Raw genomic sequence first — 22,515 nt, forward strand, 5'->3', positions numbered from 1 at the left:
AGAGATGAATTTTCGCCTCAACACAAAGCAGGAAAAAAAAGAAAGGAAAAAAACGGAAGAGGAGCAGTACAGAAAAAAAAAACAACTTTGCCATCGTTCAAATTGACGCTGTACCCAGACGGACGACCCGCGCCCAGAATTTCAGAAGGATCTCTAAGGCCAACATCAATTTCCGGCTAGTTTTCAGTGCCATTGGATTTTCTCAGGAGGCGGGTAAATGGAACGGAACAAACATCTTCTAGGATGACAAAAGAGGGTCACCGCCAGCTCTACGTAACATCTCCATCAGCGTTGGCACAAGCCTTTGTCACTCGCACAAAGAATAGGATGCATGCGTTGCAAAGTAAGTTCTTTTCCGTCATGTTCGCATTTTCTTTTCCGTTTCTTTTCTTATCTTTCGTAAAACACTCGAATAAGAACGGAATTCTCAAGACTTTTTAAATACAATTAATAAAAAGAAACATCTTAAGGGAAAAAAAGATTACATTGTGATAAATAATTTCAATAATGAAGTCCAGTAATAAAATATATATGAAAGTGTATATTTCTCGTTTTATACTTTGTGCCGCGGTAGCTCAGTGGTAGAGCGTTCACCTCTGGTGCATGGGGTCGACGCTTTGATCCCATCTGGCGCCAAATGAACTGTGGTGGAGAAACACCGTATGTGTGGGTTTTCTCGGGGTTCTCCCGTTTTCTCCCACTTTCTTCATTCTACTATTTCATTTCTCATTATCACCGTCTCCTTTAGCCTAGCCGGGATAACCATGGGACGTAAAATTTAAACGTTTCATTTTCATTTTATATTTTAATAAAGACGGATTTTAAGGTATTTAATAAATTGATTTACTCTAAACATTGCACACTTTATTAGCTAATGCTTCCTTAGTAAGGAAGAACTTCTTTTTGGATCAAAAGATACAACATATTTCAATCAAAAATTTTCTTGTAAGCCTTATATTTGGAGAACTACATATAGTGTAGCAAAACCCAAACTATGACGTAACTCAGTATGATGTCCTTATGCCGTAGAAAATACGAGATCTCGATTTAGGGGCCGTCCAAAAATTTTGTAGCGCCTAATCTAAAAACTAATTATTGGCCAAGATCGCAATCATTTGATACATTTTTAGTTTTCCTTAAAGAGTTTAACAATAATTCTAAGTTCTAGGGTACGTTTGCCGGTTTATTCTTCCTGAGAATGCAATGCCTCTGATTAATCCTTGTGTGGTAATTTTGATCCAGTGGTGGATCTAACTCGGGGCCGGGACAGTCTAGTCCGCCCCCCGAGATTGAATGACAAAAATAATTGAAGCCATTATTTATATGTTTTTGAAAGTTTAAAGTAAAGTCATGATATATCTATCATATTCTGGGTTCTGGGTTCCACACAGTTCTTACTTTCTAGATCCGCTACTGTTCGGATCCCAGTTTAATGGTCGACCCTATATATATATATATATATATATATATATATATATAGTGTCATGTGTACACCACGTGAAAGAGTTTGGTTATATTGCGTGACATTTTCCCAATTAATATTAAAACCAGAAGTGATCATTTTTTATCATTTCCGGTTTTAGTGGAGAGATTAGAGTGAAGATTTAATATATTTTTTGGAACGTTTAATTGGTTGCAGAAAACCTCTTCTCTCTATCTATGACCGTTTCCACTCTATGGTGATCAACATTAAAACCGGAAGTGGTTGATTTCTATCACTTCCAATTTGAATACAGAGTTGAGAGAGAAGATGGTAACTATTCTTAGAACGCTAAACATATTCTTTAAAAGATACGCTTCTCGCTATCTGTTATCACTTTTGTTCTATGTAGATCAATATTGAAACCGGAAGTTGTAGCGGGCTTTTATCGGTTTCGGTTTTAGCATAAAGCTAAAATGTGTTCTTGGAACGCTAAATCGATTGCAGGAAACCGTTTTTTGCTATCTGTTACCATTTTTGCTCTATAGTGTTCAACGTAAAAACCGGATATAGTTGATTACCCGTTCTTTGTAATATCACCTCCATCCACTTGATTCCCAAGTTTCGATTCTCTATATCCTAGTCAAAATTGATTATGATCCATTACATATACTAAAATCCTTAAAAATGAAACGAAATCTCTAGATTTACGTTCAAAGTTTATGCCCTGTAGATTAAAGAAGGTGAATAATTAATTACAATGAACAATTATAAAAGAACTAGCAAAATACCCCTTCCTCGCACGAAGAGGATACTTTTCATTTTGGACATATAAAGGGCTGAATTTTAATTTGTTCGTCTCAGCGACCCCGAAAACTATGGATTCGACACTAATGTTGGCCATTTTCGGTCGTTCATATGCATCTTCCCCTTCCCCCAAGTTGCGGGAGTGAATTTCGATTTAAGCATCGGAACGTCGCTGTTAACCTCAATGATCCCGAAAACTATGGATTCGGCACTAATGTCGGCCCATTTTAAAATTTCTCCCCGTCCTCTTCCCTTAAGTTGCACCGTCGAAGTGAAATAATGAATAGGCTTATACCATCCCAGGACCTAACCTTATAAATGTTGAACATTTGAAAGAGATTGGTCGTGTGTACACCCCGTAGTCACTTCCATATTATATATATATATATATACACCCTTCCCTAAGTTGCACCGTTCAAGTGAAATGATAAAAACCATTCCAGGCCCGAACCTATGTTGAAAATTTAGTCGAGTTCTTCGGTCAGGTGGTTCAAGAGTTAGTAAGTTACAAATATAGTCACTTTCATTTATATATAGAAACAGAGATTGGGGAAATGATAACGTGATAGGAAATGAAATAATCAAGAGATGTTGGTAATTACAAACTTGTACGAAATATGATAGAGTGGTTTAATATATGACCCTGACGATTGTAAGATCGATTCGAATTCCGACCATGGCATGGACAAGTGCTGTCAGGGGCGGATCTGGACGGACTTCTGAAGGGAGCGGTGGGTTGTAATACTGTTACTTAGAGCTACTTTTAAGAGGTCCAAACTCTGCAATGGGTTTTATTTATATATAAAATAAGAAAGTTCAGTGGAATAAAATTATTGAAAAAAACAGGAGTACCTCGAGGAAAACCACGGACACGATGTTGTTCTCCACAAACTTACTTGGCTGCGGATTGAGCCACAGATTTCATGTAAAAAGTAAATGCTCTAACACTGAGCCACCGTGGCTTCCAAGATTAGGAACGAACCTAGGTCAAGTTGCGAGTAAGAAGACCGTATACAATTCACTTTTTCTTATAAAGTCACAGAACTATATGACAGTAGCTACACTGGTAAAGTCGACAAACCGCATGTGCATACAAGGCCCCATATACTTGTATTACCTTTCAAGTTAGCGTACGCGCCTTTGGCGTGGGAGGTCCGGGTTCGATTCCCGGCGGGAGCTCATGTGGTTCGTATTCCATGTTAATCAGTAGGTCCACGTCTCATATAGCCTCGCTGCTGAAAGGGACGCTAAACTAAAATCAACTAAACTCAACTAGGATTACCTTTTATTCCGAGTCTAGAGTGGCGCGACTCGTTCTTTGTTCGGAGAACGGTGTCGCAGTAAATAAATAGCATATTTTAACTCCTTGATATTCTTTGACTCGCATGACAATCACAGTACATATGTGTATGGTCTAAAGAGCAGAATCGTCGGGCATAAACTCAAAAATACAATACAAATTTACATGGCTTTGTTTCGAACCAACGGCCCCCAATAGTAATAGTGATAATTAATTCCAAAAGAGTGTGATAACGTCACCTGTGACTACAATAAACGTAATTCATCGTATTTGTTTCTAATTGGTTTCTCCGTACGCTTTCTGCTAACAGTTATGCTGTTTTTTCACTAATAAAATTAATGGGCAAGGTGAACCTAATCCCCGCAGAGATCAAAGATATTATTTTCTGGCTAAATTGTTGTCTATAAAACTATTAAGGTCTCTGAATTCATAGCTTTCTTTCATTATTTCATTTCTATACAAAACAAAAATGTGTGTTTCGATTGTTTTTAAAATATCTTTGACAGATTTTTTTTTTATAAAGTAGTTTTAATCTTTTCTTTCTTCCATTTTCAATTTTAACTAGCGAAAACGCCACGTTTCTAGCACTTGTGGTTTTCGCGATCTCATTGTCGAAAGGATTGGAGACAAACATAAACTTTTATTTGGAGACAAACATATAAACCTAGCATTTTAATATATAGATTATAACACAAGGGAGAATGGCGGAAATTTAAGAAGTAATCTGTATAGAGTTGTTAAATAATCTAATATCTTGGAATATTTTCTTACAAACCAAACATCTGCCGTCGTAGGTTATTGCCATCACAACTGTTGGATACTGAATGAAACTAACAATTCATTTAAGCATAAAACAGCTTAAAGCAAATCTCTCTGACACAAAACTCCAAAGAGCTTAAGCTAATCAGATCACGATTTTAAATTGGGAATGCATAGTTACTTCATCGCAAGTTAGATAAAATTTACCATGTAATGTATCTCAGCATTACTGAGTCACTCTGGGAGACTTAGTTCTGTGAGGCGAATCGATAAACGATACATATATTACGACATTAAGAAAGTTAGAGCATAAATGTTTAGAGAAATTAGAAATATATTGTTGGAGAAAGATGGAGAAGATAAAATGGACAGAGAGAGTAAGAAACGAAGATGTTTTAAAACAGGTAGGAGAGCATCGACGCTTTTAGTCAGCATTGTTCGTAGGAAGGACAATGGGATTGGACACATCTTGCAAAGAAATTATCTTCTTCATACCGCCATAGAGGGAAAGATGGAAGGAAAGCGTGGAATAGGAAGAAGCACACAAGTAATCGATGAACGATGAATTGAAAAATAGAAGAAAATATTGGGAGTTAAAAGAGGAAGCTGAAGATCGAGAAACGTCAAAAAAAGCTTTCCAGGCTCGAATACCGCCCCCCCAAAAGAAACTCATTAGATTCAGGACCTCTTAATAGGCAGAATACTTAATAATAATAATAATAATAATAATAATAATAATAATAATAATAATAATAATAATAATAATAATAATAATAATAATAATAAACGCGTATAAACTACAGTATTAAATAAGTTGCATGCTGTCATAGCATTCTCTTGATGAAGAGATAAGAAAAATAATAGTTGAAAGTAGGGGTCGCATAAAGCGAACACAAAACTTAATGATCACGAGGCACGGAAACAACTTATCAATTTGTATAATTCCAACAACGTAATTTCGGTTAACGTAACGTTACATTGTAAGTTCAATATTTATAAAAAATGAAATAAAATCTTTCAATTTTACGTCTCACGGTTATGCCGGTTAGGCCAAAGGAGACGGTGATGATGAGAGATGAGTGAAATGGTGGAATGAAGAAAGTGGGAGGAAACGGGAGAGCCCCAAGAAAACCCACGAGCACGGTGTTTGTCCACCACAAAGTCCACACGGCGCGAGCTGGGATCGAACCAGGGACCCCAAGCACCGGAGGTGAACGCTCAAGTTCAATATCAATTCTTCCGAGATTCTGCTAGTGGCTAGTAACACTGCTTAAGCATAGCTTAAGGCATTCGAAAATGATACGAAATGCAATTGTATTATGAAGCTTAATTAATTCAGAACCTACTAACTGTGTCTTCGTTAAAAGAGAAAAGACCAGATGTAGTAATTTGATCTGTCAATTTCAAGAAAGATGGAAGTTAGATTTTGCTAATATAATAAGTCGTTATCCTGATCATAATTAGAATTGGTAATGACATTATTTACAAAAAAATCAAACAAAAGTTTTCTTCAACGCTAGATTTCATTTCTATGAAGTTTCAAGACAATCCAATGATATACTAGGAATACCCATAGGATTTAATTAATCTAAAATAGATTCTCATAGACCCATGCATAATTTATACAATATGCAATCAGCTAAGAAAAATAGTAATTTTAAAACCTCAAGTCAAATCAAATGATCTCTTACCAATTTTGACACATAGCAGCTTAGTAATGGATATAAAATAACTCAGACTTGTAAAACACGAGTCGTAAAATTTGTCTTCCATTTGATTTTGATTTTACGTATAACTTATTAATCAAAACTCTCCACACCAGAATACTTCACAAACTTGCATAGCAGATCAAAGTTTACCCCCACGCCAAGTTTGATCCATATCGGTTGAACTCATACGATGTATACGGTGACTAACATTGGTATTTCAGGGAAAAATCAAATGAAGAAAAATGGTAAATCAAGCTTTTGGTGGACGTCTCATCGGTATATATATATAATCATGAAAACAAGCCCTTAAATTGCACTGCAATTTACGATATCCTTGGTACTGTAAACCTATCAGGAATAGGAATGAATCATAACCGATGACAATAAAAGCCGATTCAAATTAAATATGTCGAGAAGGGATATATATGGATATGTAATATGGATTGTATTAAAAAAAAAAAAAAAAAAAAAAAACAGGAAATACAGTAAATGAGGATGTTTTGCGGGATGAAGAGTTAAGTTTACCACGTTTTATATATAAATTGTCCATCGTGGTACTCCATACAAATTATTCTACACTTATTGTTGTGCTCAAGTTTCACATATTCATTACAATTGAAGCGCTTGGAGGATAAAGGTGGTTTGTAACAAATTGAATATGATGGGAAAATTGACTTTCACAACTTTATCCGTTAACATACCACCTTCATCGTTTCTAAATATCTGCACTAGGACGAGGACTCACCAAATAATGTGTTAGGTAGCATGAGTAGCATATAACACGTGCATGAACAGTCAGAATGCAACATTTCGAAAAATGTAACATAACACCTTTATCCTCCAAGCGCTTATTGTCTCTTAGGGTTGTTTCGTGCACTTAAAACCTACGTTTCACATCACAAGAAGTGATATAAACCTTCTTGTTTAGTCTACGTATGTGTGAGAAGCAGTCAGAAAATTCTCGAAATGTTGTTATAGTTCTGGCATTTGTGATGCAATCATAATGAATCTTGTGCAATACAGTCACTAGGTTGCCTATTTCTGAACTTAACAAGTGTGAACATGTCCTAGCAGGCAGTGTACGAATAGTGTAACTAAATGGAAGAGCGTGTAGTGGTCAGTTGATACAAGTTCACAGATCGAGTAACGCACAAACAAGTGGGTTCATGTGAAAATTGGGGAATATCTGATTGGGGAATTGGGGAATATCAAACAGGAGAGAGTTTGATAGCCTTAAAAAGATTTTAGCACTATCGGATGTTTGGTTTCTCCTAAAGCTAAAAATGGGCCTTTTTCGTTTTGCCAAAGTAGAAGGAATCAAAATGTGACGGCTGGACTTCAGAAGAAACAGGAAAAGGTATTTCGGCGGTATTTCTACCAATCGCACTAGCAGTGGAAAAAGTGTGTGGGTCTGTGTTCCGAAGGTGCCATCTTTGAAAGCAATTAAGTAAATGTGTACTTATATTGTGGTAATAGAATTACAACAGAATTCGAGAAATTTTTTACTGTCCATCGTAGTTCCAATCAGAAAGATGGTGTTCTTTATGTAGCAACTATTACCTTATGGTGATAGTTACTGAAGGACTTCTGTGTCTTCTTCTGTACCTTATGACGGACGAAACCTGCGTGAGTGCTCAAAAGACGAGATACTGGTATGAAAATCTTCGCCTAATTCATGAAAAGTCACTACACCGTCAGAAAATTGGCGTTTGATAATGTCAAGAATATCGCTAGTGGGTACAATTTGCTTCTAATCAATTGTGAATGCCAAAATGAGCCTAGAGATGACTAAACAGTTTTATAGCCAACTAACACAAGAGCAAATCAAGAACTGCTTTTCCCAAGATGGGATAACATGCGAGACACTGGTATGAGTTCATAAACTATTTCCAAAGAAAGGAATTGTCGGCAAGAAGTTAAGGTCACCGTGTTAGATTCCCGACGGGAGCTCATGTGTTTCGGATTCCACGTTAATAGACAGGACGAGACGTTAAACTCAAAATCACCTCACCTCAGCTCTATGATAAAGCACAAAGATGAATCAGTATCGAGTTTTGATTGCAATATTATCATATTCTTAAAGAACAGTGAATGTCCTGATTGGAGAAAACGCAGCCAGGCAATATAGGACAGTAACATGCATTCGACAAGTTTCACATGCCATGAACATATGATACGAACGAGTATATATGCCTCATAGTACATCTGAATGAAAATATAACGTATAGACAATGATTTGATGAGAATTGAAGTGTTATCTAAACATTTAGAGATAGGCGTTGTTTATAAACACACAATCGATCGTTTTGCAAAGAATGGATGTGGTATATAAACACAAGATATGGACGGAGAGGAAGGATACGGTTTATAAATCTCTTTTGTGGTTATTTTTTCAATTAAATCATTCTACGTTTGCAATATAATAAAATTCAGTATGATTTTTTTCGTCTCTAAAGTGATAGATCTAAAATTTTCTCTTCATTTACCCGACCTGTACATTAATGAGTCTCTAGTGCTTTCGACTGGAGCAACTCAGGGGTCGTATTCTTTCTTCCCACTATGTCATGAATCAGCAATTATTCTGTAAAATAGATATATTAAAATTCCTCACCTTTTTTGCAGGACTTCATGAGTCACTTTGATAATGAAATTCTGCGGTATTGTTTACCAAAGTAACTTATTTATGCTTAATTGTAACCTCAAATTAGGAACTTTTGTTTCCTTATTCAGTTGTAGACAAAGGAAGTATTTACGAAATCAAACCCTAGAAATTGTTTTCTTCATTTCTACTTGAAGTAAGTACAAGATAACCCAGTCCAGTACTAACGAAATCAGTACAACAATAGTAATTATTATGTAGCAGAATTATAAAGCGATTGTTAGGTAAAATATTGTATTTAAAAAAATTCTTCAAGTTGTAAAGAGAACTTAGAAATGGTAATAAGAATCTTCCTACAGATTGCAATCCTGTGTGGGGAGAATAAGGTGGGAAAGAAGCAACCTGCATATGTAGGGTTGGAGATGTGCAGGTAGGTTCTAAAGAAAGATTTGTGGGACAGAGGATCTACAATGATGAATGGGACACCGATAATAAATCCAGACAAATCGAACCGATTGGAAAAAAGTTACGAGAGAATTTGGGAAACGTTGAAGAGCACCGAAGAGAAAGTTCGGGAGCTCTGCGTGATTTCTCACCTGGAAAACACATTTTTCTCTATCTCCTTCCCGTTCCTTTTTTCTCCCACTGAACACGTACTTCCACACTTGTTACGTCAGAAATGAAAGGAAAAATGTATAGACGAAAAATCTTAGACTAAATTGAAGGAAACGAAGCGGAAAGGTGGAAAATATAATATTTCGAACTAAATATTTGTGATGGAAGTTCTGAGCGAAACTAAGCTATATAACAAACTGGAAGCAAAGCTTTCAGGTAAGCAAATTAGAACTTTCGAAAGGTAACAGAAATGTTTTCACTTCATAATGAAGTTCCTTACAATAACCTCATAACTACAAAAAACTTCTTTTTTTTTACGAAAAAGGAGAGACGATAATGATACAATAATAGGCAGAATATCCAGAAATTGAACGCAGAAAATATTTCAAAAGACACATAAAAATTAATTCAAATAACTTTAATCATTCGATATGTGTTAAGGAGGTTCATACTCTTGATTCTCTTGACAATACTTTATGACTTGTTAACGCGGTAAAATGTCGCAGCATTTAAGAGATAATATGATGTTTCTGCGACAAAATGGAAATACTATTCTGATGACATGTAAAGAAGCCATTCTGAAGGTTAATGCATTAAGGTATGTCTCATTGATTTATTTGGAAAAGTATTTGTCTGTTTACTTTGAAATGAACGGGAATTCTAGTTATTTGATTTTACTAATTGTAATGTATTAAAATGTATTTGAAACATCTTCCATAAATCAAATTTAATTTAAATTGTTTCAAATGTGTATATAATACAGATTCATTAAAAAAAAAAAAAGCATTTCAATTTACTCCAACGCTTTCTTTAGACAGCGCTGTGATTGAGAGCCTTGCCTGTTGTTTGTATTTCCCAGATTTATACTTCTGATAGTTATGGTGTGATACTTCTCTACTTTATTCTGATTGTGAGAAAGAACAGACTCGCAAAAAATCATTTAGAAATTGGAGAAAATTATTCTCGCGTCACGACAGCTTCTAGACTTTCTATATCGCAAATCAAATCGCTTATGTATTTAATTTGAATCTTTCGTTTCAAGAAGATATCATTCATTTCATCAGTAATTAGCGAAAGAAAGAAACTATGTCCATTGTACTATCATTAACTTCGGCTTCGATAATATTTTTTATATTTTGTAAAGTTGATTTTTTTATTCTTTTTCTTCTCGTTAATAGGTATGAGTGAAAATCATAACTAGTTGAGCAGTAGGCGAAGTAAAATCTGTCGTTGCCTTACGACTGATTTTGGTTACGAATGCCCAGTTGTAAAGTTGGCCAGGTGATAGCTTACATTACAATACAGCAGGAAATTCAATTTTGATCAATCGACTTCTGACTATTTACGCTGCAGTTACACGAGATCAGAATTCATACAAAATTTGGTGGTCGAACTATTTTCATCCTATTCGTATGAATTAAGCGTCTATGAATATCAATTAATTTGTTTAATTTATGCGAAGTAGTGAGAAGTGCTAAGAGTAACCAGCTAACTTCACTTTACAACTGGTCGTAAGGCGGATACTAACTGCACTACGTTCCAGTACAAGCTAAGTAATCTGCGTGACAATTGAGTTCTACGGAATTTTGTTGCTTTTGATACATGCGCAGAAGTTTCAGTTCGTAATTTTGGTGCCATGAAAAAAATCTTGCCCAGTTTGCGTACCTCCATATCGTTTTATCCTGGTATACAGTAGTTGTTAAAAGTAAAATTTTGTGGAGATAAATAAAACTCTTACGAGTTACCTATAAGTTGTTCTAATCACAAAATTATGATTTCCGGAAATTTTAAGAAAATAATCTAATATTCTGGCTTTACATTTGAATAACTTTTTTTATACATCATATTAATATTTCATCAATAAGAGTATAAAATATAAGTCTAAATGCATTTGTATAAGAAAATATTTTCAAAATTGTCAATATGTTCCGTTAAGCACATGTTTTTTTAGTGAATGAAGGATGAAACACATTAGAGCAAGTGAAAACAAGATATGCACTGCAGCGTTTACAGCTTTCTATATTTTTATGCCTTTAGGTCAACATAAACACGAATGTTTCATGTAAAATTAACATTAAAATTTTCTATAACTTTTTGATATGATACAATGATCATTTACATATGAAAACAATTAAAATTGGAGTAAGACTTGTGAAAATAAGCATAAACTGCAACCTACCTCTAGAGCGGTGGGCCAAAGACATGTTGTGTTGATTTTCTCCGCCAAAGAAGCGTCTGGCGTTGATGGCTGGCAAAGCGTAATTGATGGCGCTGATTTTCCATACTGCGCTAGTTGGACTGCTATGGTCGTTCCATGTGGACACCTCAACGTCACAATTTCATCGTCACAGGCAGCTTTTTGATAGGTTTTCAGCGTCCCTGATAATAAAGCTAGAATGTAGACGTAGAAAAAAAAAGAAAAAGAAAGAAGAAAGTCAAAGCATGACCCAGCACCAGAGAGTGTTAGTATAAAAACCATGATGCAAGACATGCAATTAGCAGTTTAGATCATAAACGTAAACAAGTAAAGTGTTAGACCAGAGCATTATTAATACACAATAATTTCGATCTACATTATTAAAATAGAGAGAAAGGTACACATGTTTAGTAAAGAAAAATAAGTAAAAGGTATAGTATATTCATGCTAAGCATGCATCATTTAACCCTTAGCTACCGTCAGGACAGATTCTTTGTACATGCGTACTACATTACATAACAACATAAACGGGCAAAGAAATAATTTGTAAGGTAGCGCAATAAGATAGAGTCATTGACTGGCAAATTTCGCTAGGTAAGAACAAAAACTTGATACACGACGGAAAATCTAATTTTAACATAACTTTTCTCATAAAATTTGTTGCCAGTTTTTATCTATCATCCATGGTTTTCTGATGACTGACATCTATACCTTTTTAAAAAATCATTACACACACATATATTAAATATTTTATTTAACTAGCAAAACTATCAAAAAAGTCCTCTGGAACTTTGGTCAGTGAAGGATAGTTTCGGCGATATAAGGTGCCAAAAGCGTGGGAAAAAATTAACTTCAGAAGGTTGTAATTCTAAAACAACACAACGTAGAGATGCGGTTTAGAACATGACACTCGAAGTCATACCTGCTCGATTGAAAAATGTATATTTCAAACCTGCGCAAGATGTGTGTGAGAGATTCCCCAAAGGAACATAGGGATTACTTGCCAGGTTATAGGGAATCCATAAGTTCGTTTAGGGAATACCTCGCACACATCTTACGGAGGTTTGAAACATAAATTTTTCAATCGAGCAGGTATGACTTCGAGTGTCATATTCTATACCGCACTCTCTACGTTGCGTTGTTTTTGAATTACAGCCCTCTGAAATTCATTTTCCCACGATTTTGGCACTTTATATCGCCGAAACTATCCCTCACTAACCAAAGTTCCAGAGGACGTTTTTGCTAGTCTCGGAGACGGGAATCAGCTTCCGAGGTTTGTTCATATAGTTTCTTACCACCCTGTATATACGTTCAGCAAAACTTTTGAAATTTACACGATAATTAGTAGGGAAACAATTTGTACGTCATTGTAATTGGAATGTAATAAGTTTCCACATGGTATAGACGTTCTGGTGCACGATGGAAATTACAGATGATTTATGATAAATTTCCTAAAAAAACATTACTTTGGTACCAATTTTCGATATTTAGTGCCGGTGCTCCTATAATAATACTGAGGAAGATATCACATCAAGCGACAACTTTAATATTTTAAATAAAAACTTATTTTCAGTTCAATTGCGTTTCTCTCTTCAGAGAAATACAGTATTAATTTCATTTGCAGATCAGATCGAATATAAAAGACGCTTAGATAAGATAAACATTCTTTGGTCAACTGAATTGCACCCATACATATGGATGCAGTGAGTAATTTGTTTTTCCAATACTCGGAATGTATGAAAGAATACATGTAAGCTTTTGAGTAATGGGATGAAAAGTGGTGTACTTTATTGCTTAATGATATGTAGATAACGAATACACATGATCAGGTGCAAAAGAGATGAAACTACCTTTCATTAAAATGTTAACCCCTCTAATAGTAGTTTTGGTTTTGCTGCTTTGGTAAACCAGGTAAAACTCTTTCGATGGTAAATTCATGGTGAACATAGATAAAAAAGTTTGCACCTCTTGACGCACTTACCGAGAACGGAAAATTCTTTTTTTTTATTATGCATGATTTTTAGTATCTCTTCCTGATTTAGTATCATCTTTGAAGAGCGTCTAAACACTATAAAACCTATTGTATCAGGGCATCCATTGCTATTCTAAGGGCACACCTAGTTTCAGTTAGCATAACTGTTTTCCAAATTTTTCTTTTCGTTTTTCATAATTTACTTAGAGCCCTCATCATAAAACAAATTGAGAATGCTCGAAGAGCATTGCCAGACTCGAACTTAAAAGGAATTATTTTTTCTTTGAAATTTATATGAAATTGTATATTAAATTTATTTGATTAAATTCAATACATAATATATACTATACATATTTGAAACCTGCGTATTAGGGGATCTATTAAATTAGCTATATTGAGCCGTTCTTTTCACCACCATACTGAAAATGCTGATATAACCTGTGGCCACCGGTTAGTATTTGGTACGAAAATGTTCACCATTTTCTTAGATTTTGATCAACAGCAATATTATCTCTTTATGACTTATGGTTCCCGAGATATGACTCCTTAAATCTCCCGAAATCGGAACTTTTTTTTTTTTTTTAACCAATATCTCGGGAACGGTAAGAGTGACGAGCGAAAAATTCCATTACTTTCTCAAATAATTTTTGATGCTCTATCGAATGGAGGTCTCAAAATTGAAAATTTTGCAAATAACAGACATACATACACACAGACATAGAGAATTCAGTAACGAATTTTTAAAGTTTGTTGAATATGCTGTAATGTTTTCTTGTTAATAAACTCAGGTCGCAATACCAAAGAATACTGTATTTAAATTGTACTTCTTGTGTCTCGAAGTTATCCATACGAGAAAATGTGCGTGTATAGAATATAATGTTATAGTAGATAATGTACGTTTATAGAATTTTATTTTTCCTATGAATCTAAAATTTCTGCTCAAAAATCAAGTAAATTAACTTGTATTCTATGGGAAAACGTTATATATACGTTTTAATCACTACTTTCGAAGTCAATTAATTAAAAAGAAAATAATTTGCAGTTTATAGTGATGAATACAGAAAACCCCCCAAAAAAGTATTATAAATTGAATTTGAAAAGATTAATACCAATTTTATTGTACTTCTCGGTGAAAAATTATTATATTGTATTATAACACGCTACTTTACCGCAATGAGACATTATCAGTGAAACACACATAATTCTTAATTTTCGAAAAGTCAATTAATCAAAATCTACATTGCACCAGAATATGTACTTGTGCATGTTTTCCTTATTAATGTTTACTAAATGTGGCATATATATCATAACTGACGAAATAATATCGTGTATCATCTGTTATGGGCTTGTTAATTACCTTGTTTAGTGAAGATTTTTCGTTTGTCAATAAACAGAACATAACATTGCACATCACATACAGAGCAAACAGAAAAGATTCAAAACAAAGTTTTCAGTTTATGATTGGGTTATCAACTTATACGTTTATTAACAGAAAGATACACTCAATCCTCTTCCAGTGGCTTCACGCAGTTCTAAACATTGTGAGGTAATTAAATCTTGATGGTCCTATTTTACTATTGTTTCATAATGAATATATATTTTCTAAATCGCAGATAATTTTAAGCGTTCAGTTTTTTCCACTTTAACTAAAGCATTTGATCCATAATGAGGTTTCAACACATATAACGGACACAATGACAATTAAATTACTGGCATGAAAGTCTACCCTTTCATTTTGGTTATAATCCAATATTTATGATGGTACGATGAGGCAACATCCATTACAGCGAACTTAACATGAATGCAAAAAGATGCTTTGTGTCATAGCAAGAGATGGGCTATTCTCGATTACATCATTTGAAAGCATGGTCATATAATATTACTTGAAAAATTAAGTTATCGTCATATATTGTACTAAACATTTAACATCGAAAAATGGTTTAGAGAATATTCTTTTCCAATATTCATCTTAATTTATTATGCAATTTATGGAATCTCTTTTGGATAAGTTATTAGTTTTATAGCTTTTAATAAAGAAAACACGAATTCAATTCCTGTTGAGAGTTTAAGTTTTACGTCCAACGGTTATGCCGGCTAAGCTAAAGGAGAGGGTGATAATGAGAAATGAATGAAATGGTGGAATGAATAAAGTGGGAGGAGACAGGAGAATCCCGAGAAAACCCACGCACACGGCGTCTGTCCATTACAAGGCTCACTTGGCGCGAGCTGGGGTCGAACCAGGGACCCCATTCACCAGAGGTGAATACTCTACCGCTGAGCTACCGCGGCCCTCCTGTTGAGAGTTCTTGTGGTATCTATCCTAATTTAAACTGTAATTGCATGTTACATATAGTCTCTGTATTGAAAAGAGACGTTAAAAACCGTAAACAAAATACCAATTATGCAATGCATGTACTTCCAAAACAAATGCATTTTTATACTCAAGCTCCAAACTCTGATATGACAATTTACAACTTAAGTTTTAGGTATTTTTCTACGTGTATATATATAACTATTTTCTTACTTTTCTGATCGAAAATAATCAATAGAGAAAGAGTATGGGAGCCCGCTACGCCAATGGTGTCCCTTAGTCTGTGTTTGTCTCTCTTTCCGTTTCTTGTGGATGTTTATTGTTTTGCTGTTAGGATTTTATATTAAACCTTTACATTATGTAACCTTTTTCTCTTTTTTACGAGATTTTATTTTTGGAAAAAGGAGAGACACTACTCTCCTCTGATGTATATTTCTTATCATTCATCTGGTTTGAATTGCTTAAGTAAGATCATTTTGTAACTTTTTATGTCATCCATTTCCTCACAATAATAAAACAGTCATTCTTAACAATTTACTTTATTCTCTTATTTGCAGTTTGCCACTCTGGTATATTTGTAACAAAATTGAGGTTGGACCCAACGCCTTTCTAATTCTCACCCACCCCAACGACCCTGTTTTGGAGTTGCCTACTATTGCAGGAAAGGGAGAATTGCAGGTGGGAATACACTTTTGGAATCATGTATACAGGTTTAAGCTCTCCTTATTTCCCGAAGTTTACACTTTTCCCTGACATAATCGTTTCTTTCTGATTGCTTCAAAATTATAAATGCGGAGTAACCAACTACCTTTTAAATCGTTCAACTTAATAGGATTGATTCCATAATTAGTATAGAGCAGACAGGAGTGATTAGAAGAGTCCCAATTAGAATTTTAACTATAAACAGAGTTAACGAAATCCTTGATAGCGTATAATAAACACGCAAGTAAGGTAAGTAGCTTAAGTTACTGATCAGCTAAAATAATAAATAAATCTTGGTTGCATGCGTTAGTTAGATGTTTTTGGTAAAATAAGTGATTAGTTATCCAACTTTAACAGTAAAGAAGAATTGGAAATAGGAAAACAACAACAACAATAATAATAGGTATACTAAATGGTATTCACTACATAAAAATAAATTTTAATCAATTAACACAGTTATAAAAAGCTACGTTATCGTTCATGAAATATGTTATGTAACTAAGAATACAACATTTTTACTACTAAGTTATTACTTGTGAAATCAAAATTAAATTAATATGTTCAAAATATATATTAAAAAGCTAATTCAATTGCAAGCTACAAATAATAACATTACTACACTATATCATTCATTTAACATTCTTGTTATTATTTAAAACACATTCTAATTAACACAAAAATATTTATGTTATTACAATACATTTAAATCTGATTTACAACTTGCATATCATTATGAAAAATGTCTGTGGTGAATATGTAATTGACAAACGTATTCCTTATCTTTAAAAGTTCACTATAGTTTACTATTTACTAAATTTCAATTGAACAAATGTAATGATTGGCTAGTCAATTAGTCAATAATTTTTATGATAATATTGGGTAAGAAATTCATAGACAAATAGGTTATCAATATTTCTTAATATGAAATCAAACAATATGCGTGTCTATAAATGACATAGTATATAACTTCCTCTCCCAGTCAAAGAAGCACTCACGGGGGGTCCACTGGTTGCTCATCCGCCTCCAAAACTTCCTAACTCAAACATACAGTTGTATAATTTGTCAATAAAACTATACTGGTTCAAGAGAGAAATGATTGATGTAGCACGGGAATTTTATCTTACACTTCATCTGTATCCTTTCTCTTATAAAAATAATATAGTTCTATCATTTTTTCATGAAAATATTAGAAGTATTTTACAATTACTTGTTATCTTTTCGGGTACAGAATAACGCCCCTTCAATACTACATAGACGTAGTGGCATGTAGTATTGGACGACTCCTAACAAAAAATTCTGGGTGCGCGCCTGCTCAAAGTGCAATGAAAAATATTTTTTCGTGCAGGGATGCAAATAAGGACTCCCCACTCGCCTGGGGCGAGTGGTTCATCGGTGCGGGCGAGTATTTAATATCATACTGAAGGTAAGTAAATGTTTTCTATTGTGGGATGTGGGCTAGTAGCTTTTTGCTTGGACTAGTAAAAATTTGTTGCCTATTTGCATCCCTGATTTACGTGTATCTTCTCTGTTGTAGGGAAAACTGGCAAGTGATACAGTTCGTCAACGCTATGTTAAATTGGAACTCCCGCGAGTAGTGGTGCTATTGATTCAATAAACAGAAACGCCATGTCCACAGGAGAAAGCCACATTTATCTTGTGGCTTACACAGTTAAACTTTCCAACAACAGTGCGGTGAAAGTTCAGAACAGCATAGCATTGAGAATCTCCAGTGTATGAATAACGCGAAAAAAAAAAAATACTGTAAGTGTACGAATAACTTCAAAGAAATAGCAAGTGTTGTAAAACGCGCGAACAATTGTAGATCGTTCATCGATCGTGTAACATCTGACATTCTACCCTACGAGCAACTAACTGATTGTTTGAATGTGAGGACTATTGAGTACATTGTATGAAATATTCACTTCTGACATGAGCTTGAGGGATACAAGTTTTTTTTTTTTTTTTTTAATTCTACTGCGAACTGTTATTTCGCAAGCCACATGGAAGTGTACATTATTTGAACACCTCGTATAGCGAATTTAATTTTATTTCTTTTTCTTCTTTTTCTTTCTTTTTAAACCGAAAGATAACAACATCATCAACACCTTGTATGAAGTAGTAATAACTTTAATGTTATTGTCTGTTCACTCTAGGATGGAAGATTGTTTACAAACAACAATTGTAGTGCGAGCGTCAAAACCTTGCTTCTCACCCCTACATGGTTAATTCATGGTTGCCAGGCACATGAATCTCCGAACCGAATGTACCTACTTCTGCACAGTCATGGACCAAGTGCTATTACTACATAAATTGCTGCTTTTGAGATGACTGAGATATTAACGTTATGAAAAATTGAGTTAGTTCTTATGTAATACAATCTTACATATAATGCACACTCAATTTTGTACAAGTGTTCTTGTTCGAAAGTGTGCGAAAACCTTGTACGCCTGGCAATATTGGAAGATGGCAGTTTGTGTTGTAAACAATAAACAGAGGTAGCGAAGACCGTTAGGTTCGCTGGACAGCATTGTTTTCATGATAAGGCGACAGAAACATATTGTACTGATTGTAAACAAGGGCTGGGAATTTCGATGCGAGTATAGGTGGAAATATTCTCCCCACATATTGCCTGTTGGTGAAGGTTTGCAATGTTGCAAACTGCTAAGTGTAGAATTTCATACTAATTGAACGAGCTTTGAGAAGGATTAGTATGATGCAATAATTATAAATACTAACAACCATAGACTTAAAGTATTAGTAAATAAACCATGCTGCTGTAAGAAGAATATAATACACATTGAATTAAGTGTTCAAAGTACAATATAAAGCGAATTTTAACATTTAAACATTTTAAAGCTGTACACATTTGCCCTGTTTGGGTGCCCTTACCAGACACTGTGCAACACGAAAAAAGGCATTAAAATAGGTAGATCGAGCGTGGGCATGAACGCGGCTCTGGCCGGTATTCCTTATTAAGGTTTTCCTCAGTCCCACGAGGTGAATGACTAGATAGTAGCTTCTGTAAGGCAGGAGCGGATCCAGGACGGACTTCTTGAGGGCGGTGGGTTTTAATACTGCTACTTAGAGCTATTTTTAAGAGCTCCAAACTCTGGGATTGGGTTTTATTTAAATATATAAAATGAGAAAGGTTCCTTTCCTGGGGGCAATCGCCATGATCGCCCCCTGGATCCGCCACTGCTGCAAGGCCAGAATTGGGCCAAACACCGAGGCCCCAGAATTGGCGGGAAATATATTCCTTCAGAATATTATGTTGTCAACACTTCCACAAATATTATGGTGGTGGGTTCCGACATCCCTTTTTCGTTTATGTGTGTTTAAATTCATTATGAAGTAAATGTAGAAGTGTTTCTTTCATTCTCTTTCTTTCTTTCTTCTCATCTTTCTCATCCTTGCTCTCCTTTCCCCACCTTCTTAAAATATGAATACTATCCTCCTGTAATATTGTTTCTCTCCACGGTTCAACCGGTTTAAAGAGACCAACCTGATATAGTTAACTATTAGCAGAAGTGTACCAATAAATTCACATTAGAGACAGCGCCGTAACTTATATTTTTTTTTTCTGGGGGGAAAGCATTAATATGTGTATTTGGGCCTCCTAGAAAAAGTTGTTTTTCTCATTCTTGGCCCCCCTCTTTCTAACTTTTTCTTACTATTTATGCCCCCCGGAGCCTGTCGGCCCTCCCTCACGGCAAGGTCTGCGGGGCCGCTACTTACGCCCTTGGGCCCATTCCATACATGACAAATTAATTAAGGGGACAACATTGACAAATCTCAAAGCCATACGAATAAATGTTATTTCTAGGGCCCCTAATAATAGACGTTTCTTACTGAAGTGGGCACAAGGCTCACTTTTGTTTTATTTACCTTTTGTGCGCTGCTTTATGTAATGTAGTGAAACTGTTTAATGCTTCATTTATAATTTCATGTTCGTATTGTATATGGATTAAGAAAATTTCGTCTCCAAATGGGCCCCTTCGAACGGCGGGGAACCTCCCTGGGGGGAAGTTGCCCCTCCCCTGTCCCACACAAGTTACGGTCCTGATTAGAGAAGAAGTAAACTCTTTCGAAATTTACGCAACTTGCAAATACCAAACCCTACTAGTGCTAAAATTGATGAGTTAGTTCCACTGTTACAACTGCTATAAGGGGAAAGTAGGGGAAGGACTGCTAAGATTCGCTGGCCAGGTTTTGTGTCAAAACACAGCGCCAAGCTACAGTGAACGGACAATATTTGTAACTAAGATAAGTTTGATGAAATTAATATAACAAAATCACACACATTTGTAGTCAAAATTGCCAATTTAAGGATGAAATACTTCAACTGTGTTATAGCTTATTTAAAAAAAAAACTCTCTTTGAAATAATTCTAAAGGCACTATAATAAACTAGCTATATTATAATGTATTTCATAATAACTATAATATAGAGTAAGTGAGCTCCCTCGTGACCATTCACCGCAGGATACCAGGATTCGATTTCCGGTAGGAGCTTACGTGATTCAGATTCAGCGTTGAACTGTAGGTCAACGCCTCATATGGCCTCGCTGCTGAAAGGGACTCTAAACCCCAATCCAACCAATGTAGAGTAGGTAGTACAGTTAATCTTGAATGATCTCAGGAAACTGGTAACATAGTCTGTGGCTCACCTGTCTTGTTGAATTTCCCAAACTCACTGACCCATCTCTACTCATACCTGTAACCAGTCAATCTCACGCAAGTCCTAATTCCTAAACCATATGTTAACCTCAAGATATACTAGTATCTCGAGAATTCTAAACCAAATTTACATTTAAAAAAAACTCTTAGCGCAAGGGTCTTCAGATAGCCAAGGACTAGCAGCCGACTTTTAACACATGCCTTTGGAGCAAGGGTGTACTCACAGAAGGAGGGGTCTTACAGGATCCACACCCCTAACAATATTGTCTAACTCAACATTAATTTGTACACTTTCTCAATAAAGCTATATTTGTTCAACAGGGAAATGATTGATGAGGTATGAAAATTTGATCTTACATTTCATCTGTACTCTTTCTCTTATAAAAACAATCTAGTTCTAATTTTTCCCTGAAAATATAGACAGAAATATTTTGTAATTATTTATCGTCTTTTTGGGTGCAGAATAATACCCATTTAATACAAGATAGATGAAGTGGGTTGTAGTAGTGGGTTGGACTCTTACCCCAAAGCCTGGACTTCTCCCAAAAAAAATTTCTAGGTGCGCGCCTCTTTGGATTGATGTAAGATCAGTACATGACTCCCTCGCCGTTAATGCTTGCTTTCTAGAGAGGATTTCCGTACTTCTTTTTTTTTTTTTTCAAGTTGTTCCCCAATTTTCTCCATGGCACTGATTGGACACCACCCTGGCAACACCGTCTGGTTAAATCGAACGGTTACTCACTTTCCTCTGATCAGACCCAGGACTAATTGTCTTCTCTGACCTCACGAGAAACTGCATTTCAGTGCAGATAATGTGTTGGCCATTTACAATATGCTCAAGCAGTTTTACTGCATAAATGGCTACATACATATAAAAGTAAAACTTAAGGAAGCTATTTAGTACATTTCCATTTGTGAAGAGCATTTTAATTTGCTTCCATAAATGTCCTAGTTTTATGCTGATTAGTAGAGACCGGATGTTTAGGCACTAAAAACTGGAAAAATAGGCAGGCAAATAGGCACTTAAAATTTAAAAAATAGGCACTAAAATGTAACTCGAAATAATGAAAATAAATACTCAATACCATTAAAAATAGATTCAAGTCATAGATAATGTTCAAAGAATATAGAAACATACTTGTTTCTTAAAGAATATCTTCTTTTACTGTATATACAAAAACGAGGCATGCTATGCATTCCACATACTGGGTGAATCTGAAAGATATGCACATACTTCGGGAGGTGATTCGTGACATGAAAAGAAGACAAAAAGTGCTGTTGCATGTTGTCGAATTCTGCATTGTGTTCGAGTGGTACCAACTTGGAATCGAAAATTTAATCCTGACAATTGAAACGGGACATAAAGGTGCGCACATACTTCAGGAGATGATTCATGGCATTCAAGAGGACTTTATCTTCTTTTCATGTCACGAATCACCTCCCAAAGT

At 35.1% G+C, this 22,515-nt stretch overlaps 1 protein-coding gene across 3 annotated transcripts in view; it reads right to left on the reverse strand.

The window, feature by feature from the left end:
• The window catches only part of LOC145661745 (uncharacterized), a 575,920-nt gene that overhangs the window by 201,301 nt on the left and 352,104 nt on the right, over positions 1 to 22,515 (reverse strand). For all 3 annotated transcript variants that reach the window (XM_081727084.1, XM_081727086.1, XM_081727082.1), the window contains exon 2: positions 11,389 to 11,600. In XM_081727084.1, the coding sequence (XP_081583210.1) occupies positions 11,389 to 11,600 (212 nt within the window). The remainder of the gene's footprint in view (positions 1 to 11,388; positions 11,601 to 22,515) is intronic.

Source organism: Thermobia domestica, chromosome 1 (genome assembly GCF_964235325.1).
Source record: "Thermobia domestica chromosome 1, izTheDome1.hap1.1, whole genome shotgun sequence".
Classification (NCBI taxonomy): Eukaryota; Metazoa; Arthropoda; class Insecta; order Zygentoma; family Lepismatidae; genus Thermobia; species Thermobia domestica.